Genomic DNA, 13,227 nt, shown 5'->3' with positions numbered 1-13,227 from the left:
ATGCTGTATAATTCACTTTTCCAGTGGTGTTGACTTCACTAGATGAGATAGTAATGCAGAGATGAATCTGTCTTGTAGGAGATGGTATAGGATTTCCAGCAGAAGCAGTGTAGATGGTGCCAGGTGTTTCACCTGGGCAGAGCTCCTTGTCTGTGAGGTTGCTAGTCAGATGGTAAAGAGCAGACTCAGCTATTCAGCTCAGCATTGCAATATTAACTTGTTCAACAAGCCAGAGGGCTATGTTACATGACCCCCACCTTTCCACCCAATCTCCAACAAAGGATGTGTATCCATCGTTTGGAATGTGGCTGGGTTTTGAAGATTGCTAAATGTTTCAACCATTACAATTGAAAGAAAGGTCTTAGCAGACCATCAGTCTCCTTCTGGCCAGCCTGGGTTATTAAATGCAGTTGACCTTTGTATAACTCTCTTTGAAATTGGGCTATGCAGTCCACAAGTGGTCATTAGTGGCTACTCAGAGATAACGAGGTGCGAGGTTCCTGAAACTGCAACATGGCTTCTTTTGTTCAGGAGCCACAGATAGACATAGGTTCAGCCATTTTAAGGATCTTGTTCAGTTTTAAAATTTATGAAATAGCAATGAGGATATCTACATATATTTCATAAAAATATACAGGGTAAAGTCTTAGTCCCACATGTTATTATTTTGTATTGACAAACTAACAAAAGCGCATAATCCTACCACTACTCTCCCCACCCTCAACCATCCCAGTCCTTTCTAAATAAAATTGCAAATTTGGGCCTTTTAAAACTCACAAAGTGGTGCTCAAATGGCTGCTTTAGCTCTACCTGGATCTGCAAAATGGCAGTAGAGCCTCAGAGAGCAGGAATGGGCTGCTGAGCATAACGTTTCAAAAGTTGGGTGTGTGCTGGCAGTGACTGCTGCACCTGCATTGCTCCATTCACCTCTGTTTAGGCTGTTTAATACTTGTCGCTGAAATGGCTGTGGCGCAATGGAACAAGGTGGAATTGGTAAAAGGCTAAGTTAAGCACTTAAATGTAAATTATTTCTTAAGGTGCCAGAGTGACATTTCCATAAGTTGCAGTAATGGCTGATGGTTTCCTGAGTGACATTGCCGAGCAGCACGAGGTTATAGGGCATTGACAGCTACACATTCTCGCCGACCAGAAATGAACAGGTGTTGTAAAGCTCATCTCATTTTAGAACCTGATGGCAAGAGGCCAGGAGATCAAATGAAACCCCCAAGTCCAAGAGTTGAGAGGATATCACAACACCAGCTTTTTGAAATTCCCAGTTATAGTACCTCTCCTTACATTATAATGTTGCCTATGACTGAAATTCTCTTCTAATGTTGGAAGAGTGCTTCCTGAAAAAATGCCATAATTTACAATTAAATTAATACAGAAATTGTCAATTAATATATTTACAGTAATTATAGCACAATCCCTAATCAGTGTGAAGTGTTTATCTATATTCAGAGACGTGGCTGTTGGCATCACCATGACAACAAGCTCCTGGCTGTAAAAACAAAAAAAATACACTTGTTGAAAACTGTTCCTTTTAATTTCACAGCAACCAATGTATCTGTACTGTAATATAAAAATTTTGAGAACACCTATTTCATAATTCTAAGGTATCAAAATTATTTTAATAACCCAGTCATTTCATTTCTGACCCAATCTGAAAATTTACAAGGACCTTTGTTAAGGGATGTGTTTTCTTGTTTAAAGTGTATGGGTGGAATTTAATGATTGTGGAGGTTGGCCCGTGCACCAGCTGATTTTCGGGAGCTCTGCCTGAATTAATTCACCACTCCACTGGGGGCATTTTCCCACTGGACCTTCTCTTAAATGGCAGATATCCCACCTCCGAGGACTGTCGGCCAATTGGAGTACCGGCAGCACTGGCTGTATTCCAGAGGGTAAATAACCCGATTCCCGCAAGCCAGATGACATTAAAAATCATGCCTCCACCCTCAAGAAAAACACTTGTTCAGAGAAAGTCAACAACTGGGGCTGTATTTTTGCTCCTGAGCTGGGAGCACAGAGTCAGGAAAATTCCTGATTCCACAAACCCAACTTGGGAGAAAGGGCCCCGGATCTTCGGATTTTCGTTCCAGGAGGGCCTGCTGCCCCCAGAAAGAGCTCGGAGGCAGCTACAGGGGCTGTTGAGTGAGGACGCAGGCTGTGTGAAAGGCCTGCCTCAGTGTTCTGGGACTTCAGCTGTTAAAAAACAATAAAACCAAAAAAAAAGCCCTGTAGTCTCATCCAACACACTCCCCATTCCCTATCGATGTCAACTCATGCCACCCCATGTCCTCAACCCATCCCCCATGGGTCCTCATATTCTCCATGCTATCTCATGCCCTCCACCCACCCCTTCCCCCATGGACTGGCATACACACACCAACCTATGCAGCTTTACCCACTCCCCACAGCCCTTTATAGTCCCCATGTCAACCTATGCCCTTCTATTCACCTCCATGGCCCTTCATAGCCCCTATGCCAACTCAGTGCCAAGTCATGTTAATCTACCCCACCCACTACCCTTTGCCCTTAAACCTTCCATGCCAACTCACCCAGTAACTGCCATGGGCAGCACACAAGAGTCATTCTGAGATGAAATAAAATGTATAAAATAAAATTCTAAGTGCCTTTTTCAGCCTTTATTTAAAAAAAAACTGATAAAAACCCATTCAATACATTTAAATTCCTTCAAGTACTTAATTTCCTATGAAAATACATTTGTATTCATAGACCCATTTCAAAGACTTGCAGCTGTCAATCAAACTGTGAATTTACAAGCCCCCCCCCATGTGATAATGATTGGTTGTGGAATCAGTCATGCAGCACTAATTGTATAATGATAACCCTCAGGCTTATGTCAACAGGCAATTGCAAGCAGTTACAGCAGGCTGTGTTTTTTTTTTAAAGAGCTTGGGGATTTAAGTGCCTTGACAGCTTGATAGTTCCAATGAGTGCATACACTTCTTACACACATTCATGTCTAATTTTAAGAATCCTAAAGGGCACTTGACCTCTCCCAAAGAGGTCCTTTATCTCTGCTAAAGGGTACCCTATCTCTCCAAATGACTCCAGCAGCTTTAGACCTTTTGTGGTATTTTGCACATCCTACAGATGAAAATTGTGTCTGTTTGAAGGCAGCTGCACTTTTAGTGAACCTCTAACATACAAACTACAATCCTCTGTTCCACCCTCAGCAAAAGTGGTGAGTGCTGTGTTCAGGAGTAGGACTTCCAAAATTGGGACTCCTGCACCATATTGGTTAAGTTGGAGACCCTCTCTATCCCCACGAAAATTCAGGCCTTAGGGTGGAAAGAACTCAATTACAAAAGGCTGCAGCAATGTTGAATTTAATTAAGTTTCCTTTTTTTAAGCAGGTGCAAATTAGTGCTAAATTAAAATAAATTCATAATTTATATAAATCAATTTGGATGGAGCAATAATTTCATAAGTAGGCAAAACAAACATACCTGTAATTCCAACTATGCAATCAATCTTGGAGAATCACAAGGTAAAAATAGACAAGTCCAGCAGATGAATGGTTACTGAACTTGTTTCAAGACATATATGCTTTGTGGTACATAAACTATGGCAATAATTTAGGTTTTTTTTGTGGAATTACTCATGTAAAATACTCATGATTTCTGATGAAGTAGAATGAGAGGAACATATGTATTATTTTGACAAGATACTACCACATGCAAGTGAAAAGGCAGCAACACCTGCATGATTTGATGATGCAAGTTATTTGGCTTGATAAAACCTAAACTTTTAAAGAGAGACAAATACTTGTGTACGATCAATATTTTGAAGTAGGTGTGAACAATTGTAATCTCAGATTACTTCAATCAGCAGTGGGCTGGAAATAACACAATAGCACATTTAACACAATAACACAATAACACATTTCCAATTCAGTGAGCAACCAAGACATTATTTTTTTTAAACAGATAATATATAAATATATGCTAGGTCTGCAACATTAATGTATCTGTTCAAAGGCTACCAATTTAATAAGATTGGCCGCTATTTGCATTTAACGTTGAAACCATTCCTTTACTTCCATAGCATTTCAGTAAATTCAGAACTGCCCTGGAAGTGTCCTCAAATGATAAAATCATGGCCACTTTCTGAATTCCTATTTTTCATATGTTGTTCATACATAAAACAGGAAATGAAAGAAACTGGTATGAACAGGAATTTGGTTTCAGAAGGCTACAAGACAAATTGAAAGCACTCTTATACTTTATTACACAATGCAGATAGCGTAACACAAACTGTTAAATGACCTTCCACAGCAGTTTGACATCTTTCACACCTAGGCCACATCCTCATAATGCCCTATGAATGATTAATTATTTTCAGTGTTTTCACACAATCCTAAGTAACTTAAACATCTTTTATCCAATTTTCTCCCCTTCTTGCCAAAGAATACCGATCCTCAATGAGTTTTGATAACAGTGTCACTCAATCCACTGAGGCACTTCAGTCAAGTAGCCATTTCATTTTATATTTGTTCTTGGGATGTGAGCATTGCAAGAATGAATAAAAATTTTATCTTGGGTATAAATAGAACGTAGCATGGACAGATTTTATTTCACTATGAGCGAGACCATCACAAATCAAAAGTGAATGAGCTGTACTTAACATCTCAGCTTCAACTCAAGAAAAGGCCCATTGATGCCTTGGTATCTCTTGATTACACCCCACAACTTCAAAACATTGCTGAAAAAAATGCAATGTGTATGACTCATAGTTAATTGGAATGTTAAAGGTGCTTTTATACTATACAAAATGTGAACATAATTATAGTTTCATTTACTTGTTCAGTTTGGGTAGAAAAGTCAGTTTTCAGGCATGTTAAACTGCTAATCTTGAGGTTGCAGTGGTGAGAAGGAAGCCTCCGAATATCATCGAATCATAGGAGTGATTTAAAGAAAGGAAAGAATCAATGAAGGTGGCCATTTGGTCCCTTGTGTTAGGTCCACATCACTGTGACCGACTCTAAATCATTTTTCTGCCCTGTACACCATGTAGGTCTAAAATACAATAAATGAGCAGAGACAACCCATTTCCCTTTACTGAAAATCTGTTAGCTTTGAATTTAGCAACCATCAAATCAGAGATGAATAGCAGAAGACAAGTCCAGGGACTTTGATAGCTTGGGGAGAGACAATTGGGTGGTTAACTGGGAGACCAGAAATCTAGTCTGAAATCACATTTTTACTCAGATTTCCCTTGAAGGATTGGCAGCTTCAGTCCTCCCCACCTAGAGTGGGGAGTCAGGAGTGGTGGGCTGGGAGGTGGTGCTAGGACGAGCCCAAGAAGGGAAAAAGTTGAACAAATACATTTTGTTGTCCAATTTGCCTGATCAAGCAGCATAATATTAATGTGCGTGGGAGGACCAACACATCAATGTTTTGGATGTAACTGTATGGGATTAAATTAAAGCAGCATTCATGCCTCAGGTTTATTGCTCGCCAGGGATTCCTATGCTTCTATGATACTTTTACAACAATTTTTTCTGCCTATTCATTGCAAATGGATAAAAGCATTCCATGCTTCTATCAAAGTCATTCTGAATTCAGCAACTAGGCATAAGAACAATTCAAAGCTACCTCCACGCCCCCACCAACCTCAGATTTCTCCCTTCCTCCTAGTTAGGAGTACCTGGGTTTCACTTAGCAGTTCTCCTGATGGGAGGGTTAAGATCAGGATTCATCATCGAAGGGAAAAAGGCATAAACCTTGAGCCAGAGAAATCGATCTCCAACATGCTGTAATCTCTTGGTGATTCTAAACTCCAAGCATACTTATACACAAAACAAGAAATTCATAAAACACTCATTACATTTGATAGACAACATAAATTCCATGCCAGCACTGGGCATTTAAAATTAGCATTGTTCAATAATTATAGTCCCATTAAGAAGATTTCACCTCAGGTTGTCAATGTTCATTTGTCTTCACACCAAAAAATATTAATGGCCCTCCCCTTCCTCAGGGTTCCATTTTTGGGTCGTGATCGTTAAAATAGCCTTGTTAATGATGAAAAACAGTATGCTTATATTTTATGAAGATTACACACAACAATCTCAAAAACCTTCAGCTATTTAGCAAACTCAATGCTGTTTCACAAAAGGGCAATTTTAAAAAATTATTTGTTATAGACATTAGGTCACACTGAAGTGGCCTTTGACATGTGTGGTATTAGCAATTAAATAATCCTTAATCCAAATTAATAAATAACTGATCTTCAGTGGCATTTGTCTTATATATATTTATTATTTTGATATATTTCTTCTTTTACCCTCAGAGGTTATCAATACCTTTCTGAAAGGCCCACTTCAGCCCACAACTCAATTTCTGTTTAGAATCTTAATGCTCAGGAGTTTCTAGCTCTCCCAGATTTTTCTATTGATATAAATCACAGGTAACACATGTCCAGAATTATTGGACCTCAATCTGACATCAGACTGCAGTCAATGTGTTGTTTAAATCCACAACCTCTTTGTGTTTGCCAATACCATGGTGTACGAAACAAATGGAGGGTTAATCAATGTCATGAAAGTCTGGATGTTGAATTTCAACAGCAGCCATTGCTGGAATTGATCCTGTTTCCTGAGGGCTCAGCTGTAGTTTTATCCATTCCTGTGTTTTTGGAAGAAAAAGATATTTGTAAATTTACAAGGAAAATTATTTTCTCTTTATTGTAAGTTTAGCAGTCATTGCATTTTGTTCCCTCTTTAAATCCATCTTCTCACTCTACCTCATTTACTGCTGAGTTGACCAGCTTAACCACTCCCACTCCCGTGAAATGTTTCTTATGAACTGTCCTCAAGCGGCTCAAGAGGGGATTTGCTTTTCATTAGTATCTCTCCACATGCCCCTAACCCATTCCTACACTTAGTGGCTTTAAAGGAAGAGCCTAGTCTGCAATTGACAGTGAAGGCTGCAAACCTCAATCCTACCACTTCATGGCAGTGTCTGCCACAACAACACAATCATTGGTGAACTCTGGTAACTCAAAGAATGTCGACAGATTTGCTGAACTTAATTACCTATCAAACCACAAGTAAAATTAAAAATCCATTAGAAATCCTCACTCGAAGAATTTGAAAAGTCTGCTCAACTTATGATTAAGAGAAATCATTTCAGACTGGACTTTGAAATGTGTCTCTAACACACACCCTGGCATTTTGTATAAATGCTAAACGGGCTTTCATTCTTCAGCTTGAAAGACAATAATGAGAAGCAGTGCCCGTGGGTGATAAATTCCTGCAGGAATGACCGGCTTATTTACCCTGGCTGTGAGATTCCACGGTGGTTCACCAGGTCTCCTGTTGTAACTATGGTGTGAATCTGGCAGGGCTGAATGGGGAACAGTGCAAACTGCTGAAAATGACCAAAGTTGCACAGGAGACCTACCATGGAATTGCAAATGCCCATGCTTTATGGTATCAGCTCATAGGCCAGGTAAATTGAGTCCCTTTCAATGTCACTAGCATCAGAATTTTTACAGATTCAATGGTCACCTCCCCCTATCACTGTCACTTTATCTCCACCAAAGATCATTAATGGCCCATTAAAGACTGCATCAAAAAGGCTAATCAGTTTGGTATTAATGGGGAGTATATGGGGGTGAGGGGGTGTGAGGGATGATGGACTCCATCAGATGTTTCCCATATGTCCCAGCGAAAGCAGGGAGAGATAATTAATGCAAGGCAGGGGACAGCGGAACAGGACACATCACTTTCAGCATGGTTGTCTGATGGATGTTGCACTGCTGGATCCTCACTTGGCAGAGCAGCGCTGACCTCACCGTCAGCACAGGAACGGTCCAGATCTTCACCAGCTGCTGGATGGGTCTATTTTTAAAGTCCATGAGGACCTTGATTTCAGGCATTCCTCCATCAGTCACCTCTCCTTGTTGTTGTGTGCCAGCTTTTCCTGCATGAATAGAGATTTTCTGAATCACAGAGTTCCGTGATGCTTTCTTTGTGCTCTCAGCACCTTTAACATGGGGCTGGCCCCCATCTCGTCATCATCTGTGACCAGTGACACTGTGCTCCTGAAGGGGTCAGGTGCTGAAGATGGACAAAGGATCAGGTGTTTTTAAAGTTTCATGGCTGCGTCTCCACGATATGACCCTGATCACAGAGCACAAGCAAGTTGCTCTCGGAAGATCTATGGAGAGTCCTCACTGCATGTCACCATCATCCTCCTGGAATCGAGCGACTATTAGGGCCTCCATTGCATCCCCATGACACGAGCCTTATCACAGAGGGTATGTGCGCTGCATCAGCCAGACCGGAGTCAAACATGTAGAGATGCAATGTGAAGATCTATGGTGTCTCCTCATTGCATATAGTCATCATCTTTCACAAATCTGGCAGCTACGAGGGCCCCCAGAGCGTGCCTGCCTCCTCTGGCCAATGTGATGTGCTCATCACTGTCATTGTCGCTGTGGAGGATCTCCTCACTGTCACCACCATCGACATCCTGCTCATTGGAGGAAACATCCAGGTCCTCCATTTCCTGCTCAGCCAGATCCTCTTCCAGTTGCAGCGCCAGGTCGTAAAGGGCACAGCAGGTGATGACGATGCATGACACCCTCTGTGCACTATATTGCTGGGCTCCACTAAACTGGTCCAGGCACTGGAACCTCATTTTCAGCATCCCAATGGTTTGCTCCACCAAGCTACAAGTTGCAACATGAGTATCGTTATACCTTTTCTCTACTGCAGTCTGAGGCTGTCACACGGGTGCCATCAGCCATGTCCTCTTGCCCCCGATGAGCCATCCCTGCAGCCTCTGTGGGCCCTGGAAGAAGTCAGGGATCTGAGACCTGACTGAGAATGTAGGAGTTGTGGACACTCCTTGGGAACTGTGCGCAGAGCTGCAGAGTGTGTTTATGGTGGTCGCACACCAGCTGAATATTCAGCAAATGGAAGCCCTTGTAGTTGACATGTTTGACAGCTTGGAGATGTGATGGAGATCTGAACAGTTGATGGCACCATGCACCTGTGGGAAACCGGAGATCTGGACAAATCCCAGCGCTCTTGCATCCTGGCTTTCCTGGTCCTGGGAAAAATGCACAAAGTTGTGTGCCCTTGCAAAGATGGATTCATTTGTGGATGGAGGCTTGTGATATCCCACAGAAGTCACCTGTGGAGCCCTGAAAAGAGTCACTGGCGTAAAAATTGAGCGTCGCAGTCACTTTCACAGCCACTGGCAGTGGATGCCCTCCATGTCCATGTGGCACCAAATCCAGCAGCAGGTGGCAGATGTGACCGACCAGTTCCCTAGATATGCGCAGTCTTCGGCGACACTGGTTCTCTGCAGGAATGAAAGGCAACCCTGGGTCTAGCTAGGCGCTGACCAGCTGTGGCTCTTCAGCGGCGTGAATGGGAGCCCCGGCCACCACTTCTTCCTGAGGGTGCTGCTCCTCCCTCTGCGCAGCCAGGTGCCTCAGTCGCTCTCTTCTCCTTTGTCTCTGCTCTCCTTAAGTCATAGGGCATGCAGCTAGGTCACCAGGATGAAAGAGAGAGACGTTTGGGTTAGTGTGGGTGTTCTAAGAACATCTCTTGGTTAAGTCTGAAGGCCCCTTAATGCATCCTGGACAGTGCTGGTCACCACTTGGATGGCCAGAGTTTAGTGCGCTGAATGGTTGCCCGAGATGCCATCCTCCCCCGCCCCACTCCACATGACCGACTGTCAGCAGCCTTGCCCATTGGACTGTATACTGTGCTCTTAGCTCAGGCGCAGGCATTCACCTAAACCACACTGCAAGGCTGCACTGTTAGCTTGAACCATGGGGAGACTGGTCCAAACCTGAATGATGACATTGCAAGGAGCTGTGAATGCCTCCACCAGTGACTGCTCCATGGCCAGTTTAGCAAGGAGATTGTACAAGGTGTCCAGCTGTCCACTGTTCTGCAGTCCACTAAAACACTCATTAGTTTGCAGTGTGGTTGAGGGGTGAAAAGTTCAGGAGCACTTGGTGGCAATTTCATGCCTCTGCATTGCTTGAGTGGGCAGATAAGATGGAGACTCTAAGCATGTCAATGTGGCTGCATCTGAACTGTCTCAGCCGCGGAGGAATGGTTACTTCATACAAGGTTTCCTGAATGCATGGCCGCTTCCCTCCCCCACACCCTGCAAGTGCTTGTGCACTACCATCAACCACAGTTCAGCCCTTGCCCACTCCCCCAAGTCACCTCAACCACAGTTCAGCCCTTGCCCACTCCCCCAAGTCACCTCAACCGCAGTGCAGCCCTTGCCCACCCACCCCGAGTCGCCTCAACCGCAGTGCAGCCCATGCCCACCTCACAACACACCTCAACCGCAAGGCAGCCTTGCCCTGGCACCACACTGTCAGGCAACTTTCCTGTGCCGTCGCCTGAATGCACGTGCCTCAACCTCGAAGTCCAACAGACAACCCTGGCGAGTGCTGCGCAACGTTATTGTGCACTCACCTTGGAGTTCCCTTCGAAGTGCAGCCCGCCAAGTGCATGCTTTATATATGCTGTTGTGAAACACGTCGGTGTGGCAGCGTGGGGGGATGATTCTGGCAGGCTCGGCTTATAAAGATTTGCAGACGTATTACAATGGGGTTTCCAAAGTCCAATGGCGGGAAACGCAGCCCGCCATTGATGGGAAGAGTGGACAGTTGCAAACTGGTTTCACAATGTTGTGAAACCGACTTTTGGCCTTATCGCCATATCGTTCGCTCAAGCTGCCAAACACGCCTGACGCCAGCGGGCACAGAAAATTCCACCCATTGTTTTTCTTTACAGATATTACATTCACTAGTTTTTCAGAATGTCTCAGTAAGGCCTTCAAATAAAGCACAGGGATGGAGATATATATTCACTAAAATTGCTACAAACTCTTGTCTGAAAGCTTAATCCAGAACACAACCAAAACAAATGGCATTGAATTATCATTAGAGACAGGTGATTATTGACTATAGAAAGATATTTTATGAATTCTTACGGCTAAGCATCATAAAGGCCACACAATCAGAATGACCATGGATTTTTGGAATGACAACAGTATTAAAGGCATATTTTCCCTGAGTGCACTGCTAAAGTGAATCCATGTCTTCCCTAGATTAAACTATAAGAATTTCAGAAACTGTTATGTTGACAATACCATTGTACATGCTTTAAACTGGCTGGCTGTTTTAACAGTAGAATTTCAGATCATCATTTCTGCCATTTCTCATCCTGCTCCTGCTTATGGCCAAGATCAGGAAGTAATTATCTTTTCCTCGTTCATTGGATTTGGGTGTCGCTGGCAAGGCCAGTATTTATTGCCTGTCCTTAATTGCCCTTGAGAAGGAGGCAAGCCAACTTTTTGAACCGCTGCAGTCCATGTTTTCCAGCAGAAATATGGGCAGGATTGGGATTGGATGGGAAGATGAAATTCGGAACAAGGGACTTTGTGTACTGCCCAAAATGAAGGGAAGAGAAAAACGTGTTTGGTTTCAAGTGAGGCAGTGGCAGAAGCGAGGCCAATTTGTCTTCCTATCTAATGGTCAAAACTTTCAATTAAGAACTTTTAAAACCAGCAACCTGAGAATAGATGCTTTGTGCAAAATTCCGCTTCATTCCAGTGAACACTTACGGATGGTGGTTCCCTCACCGATCCTCGCAGAAGGAAAGTCTTTTTTTTCCAGTTCTTTCAGTAAAGATGCTTCAAATGCCAGGGCTGCCACTCTGAAGAAGAATTCCGTCACGTTTTCACCTGTGGGCAGAATGTACCGCAACTTCAATTTCAACAAGATGTTCTCCCAATTTCATCTTAACCACTTCACGGGTTGGTTCACGATTCTTGGGTTAAATTGCCTTTTGTTAACCACAGTGGTTTATAAAATTACAATTCCAGGCATCCCATATACCTTAAAGATCACCAGCTGCAAATGCAATTATTCTATTGCATATTTACTAGTTAATGTCAAAATCATAGTTAATTCCATTTGAAACATGACGAACTACTGCTACTAAATTCCCATCAGTCAGCTCAGGAATGAGGATGGGGTCAAGTGAATTCACTTCATTATTATTTGCTCTGAGCTAGCCTGGGTGTTTTAACCATCTGTATCCCATTCTATGACAAGTCACTCCTGGGTCAGAATTTTACATTCCCCTGCCAGCGGGTTTGTAAATGCTGCCAAAAGCTGCCACCCAATCAGCAGCTTACCAGCGCCACCGCTAACAGTGGCCAATGCTGAGAATGCAACACCAGGGTTAGGGCTGTAATGAGATCTGGAGCTGAGTCACCCTGGAACTGAGACTGGGATTTTCCAGCCCTGCTGCGGTGGGTTTCCTCACGGGCCATTCAAATCCCCATTGACTTCAGCGGCACCAGAAGATCCTGCCGGTGGGAGTGGCCAGAAAATCCCACCCTTAGGCCAGGATTTTACATTTGTCTTTACGTTTGTTGGGCGGGATCAATGGGAGCTGGGGGGCTGGGGGTGGTGGTTGGGAACCTGACTGCCGTCTGCGATTGCTTCCGCACCGCGATTTCACGCAGGCGGGCCAGTTAAGGCCCACCCTGCGTGGATCGCGAGTGATAGTGCTAACTGTGCGGGCGGGGGGAGGAGGGAGCGGACCTGGCGTACAGTTTGGACATGTGCACGACAGAGCACTTCAATCTCCCTGAGGCACGGAGATTGATACGCTTTTTGAAAAAATTAATAAATACAATAAACTGCACCACATAAGATGGAACATGTTTTTAATTTCAAAAGAAAGTTTTTATTTAATTTGTAATAGCTTTAGGAAGCCTCATCCCACTCGTGGATGAGGTTTCCTTTGCCTGCCAGCCAGCCATTAGGTTGGACGGGCAGCGTAAACTTCAACTTAATTACCTTCTTAATAGTCTTAATAGGCCTTTCAATTATCGGCAGATGCGCAGCCGACTCCGGCATGTGCCCGCAGAATGAAATATTGCAATGGTGCGCTGTGACGTCAGGACGCATGTTCGATTTTTTACGTTTGCCCGCACGCCAAATGTAAAATTCTGCCCTTAGTATCAGTGAGCAAGATATTGCTCTATAAGTGCCGTTTGATAGCACTGTCAACAACATCTTCTATGATTTTGCTGAAGATTGAGAGTAGACTGATGGGGGAGTAGTGAGCTAGGTTGGATTTGTCTTGCATTTTATGGACAGGACATATGTGGACAATTTTCCACATTGTCAGGTAGATGTCAG

At 43.5% G+C, this 13,227-nt stretch overlaps 1 protein-coding gene across 1 annotated transcript in view; it reads right to left on the bottom strand.

The window, feature by feature from the left end:
- Window positions 1-5,436: 5,436 nt before the first annotated feature.
- The window catches only part of rab36 (RAB36, member RAS oncogene family), a 79,091-nt gene continuing 71,300 nt past the window's right edge, over window positions 5,437-13,227 (bottom strand). The window contains exons 10-11 of the mRNA XM_078553864.1: window positions 11,637-11,756; window positions 5,437-6,656 (exon numbers count right to left, since the gene is read on the bottom strand). Of these exons, the coding sequence (XP_078409990.1) occupies window positions 6,592-6,656; window positions 11,637-11,756 (185 nt within the window). The 3' untranslated portion in view covers window positions 5,437-6,591. The remainder of the gene's footprint in view (window positions 6,657-11,636; window positions 11,757-13,227) is intronic.

The sequence above is a fragment of the Cetorhinus maximus genome, chromosome 12, assembly GCF_964194155.1.
Source record: "Cetorhinus maximus chromosome 12, sCetMax3.hap1.1, whole genome shotgun sequence".
NCBI classification, from domain to species: Eukaryota; Metazoa; Chordata; class Chondrichthyes; order Lamniformes; family Cetorhinidae; genus Cetorhinus; species Cetorhinus maximus.
The sequence above is the reverse complement of the archived record's forward strand: the minus strand, read 5'-3'. Positions and strand labels throughout refer to the sequence as shown.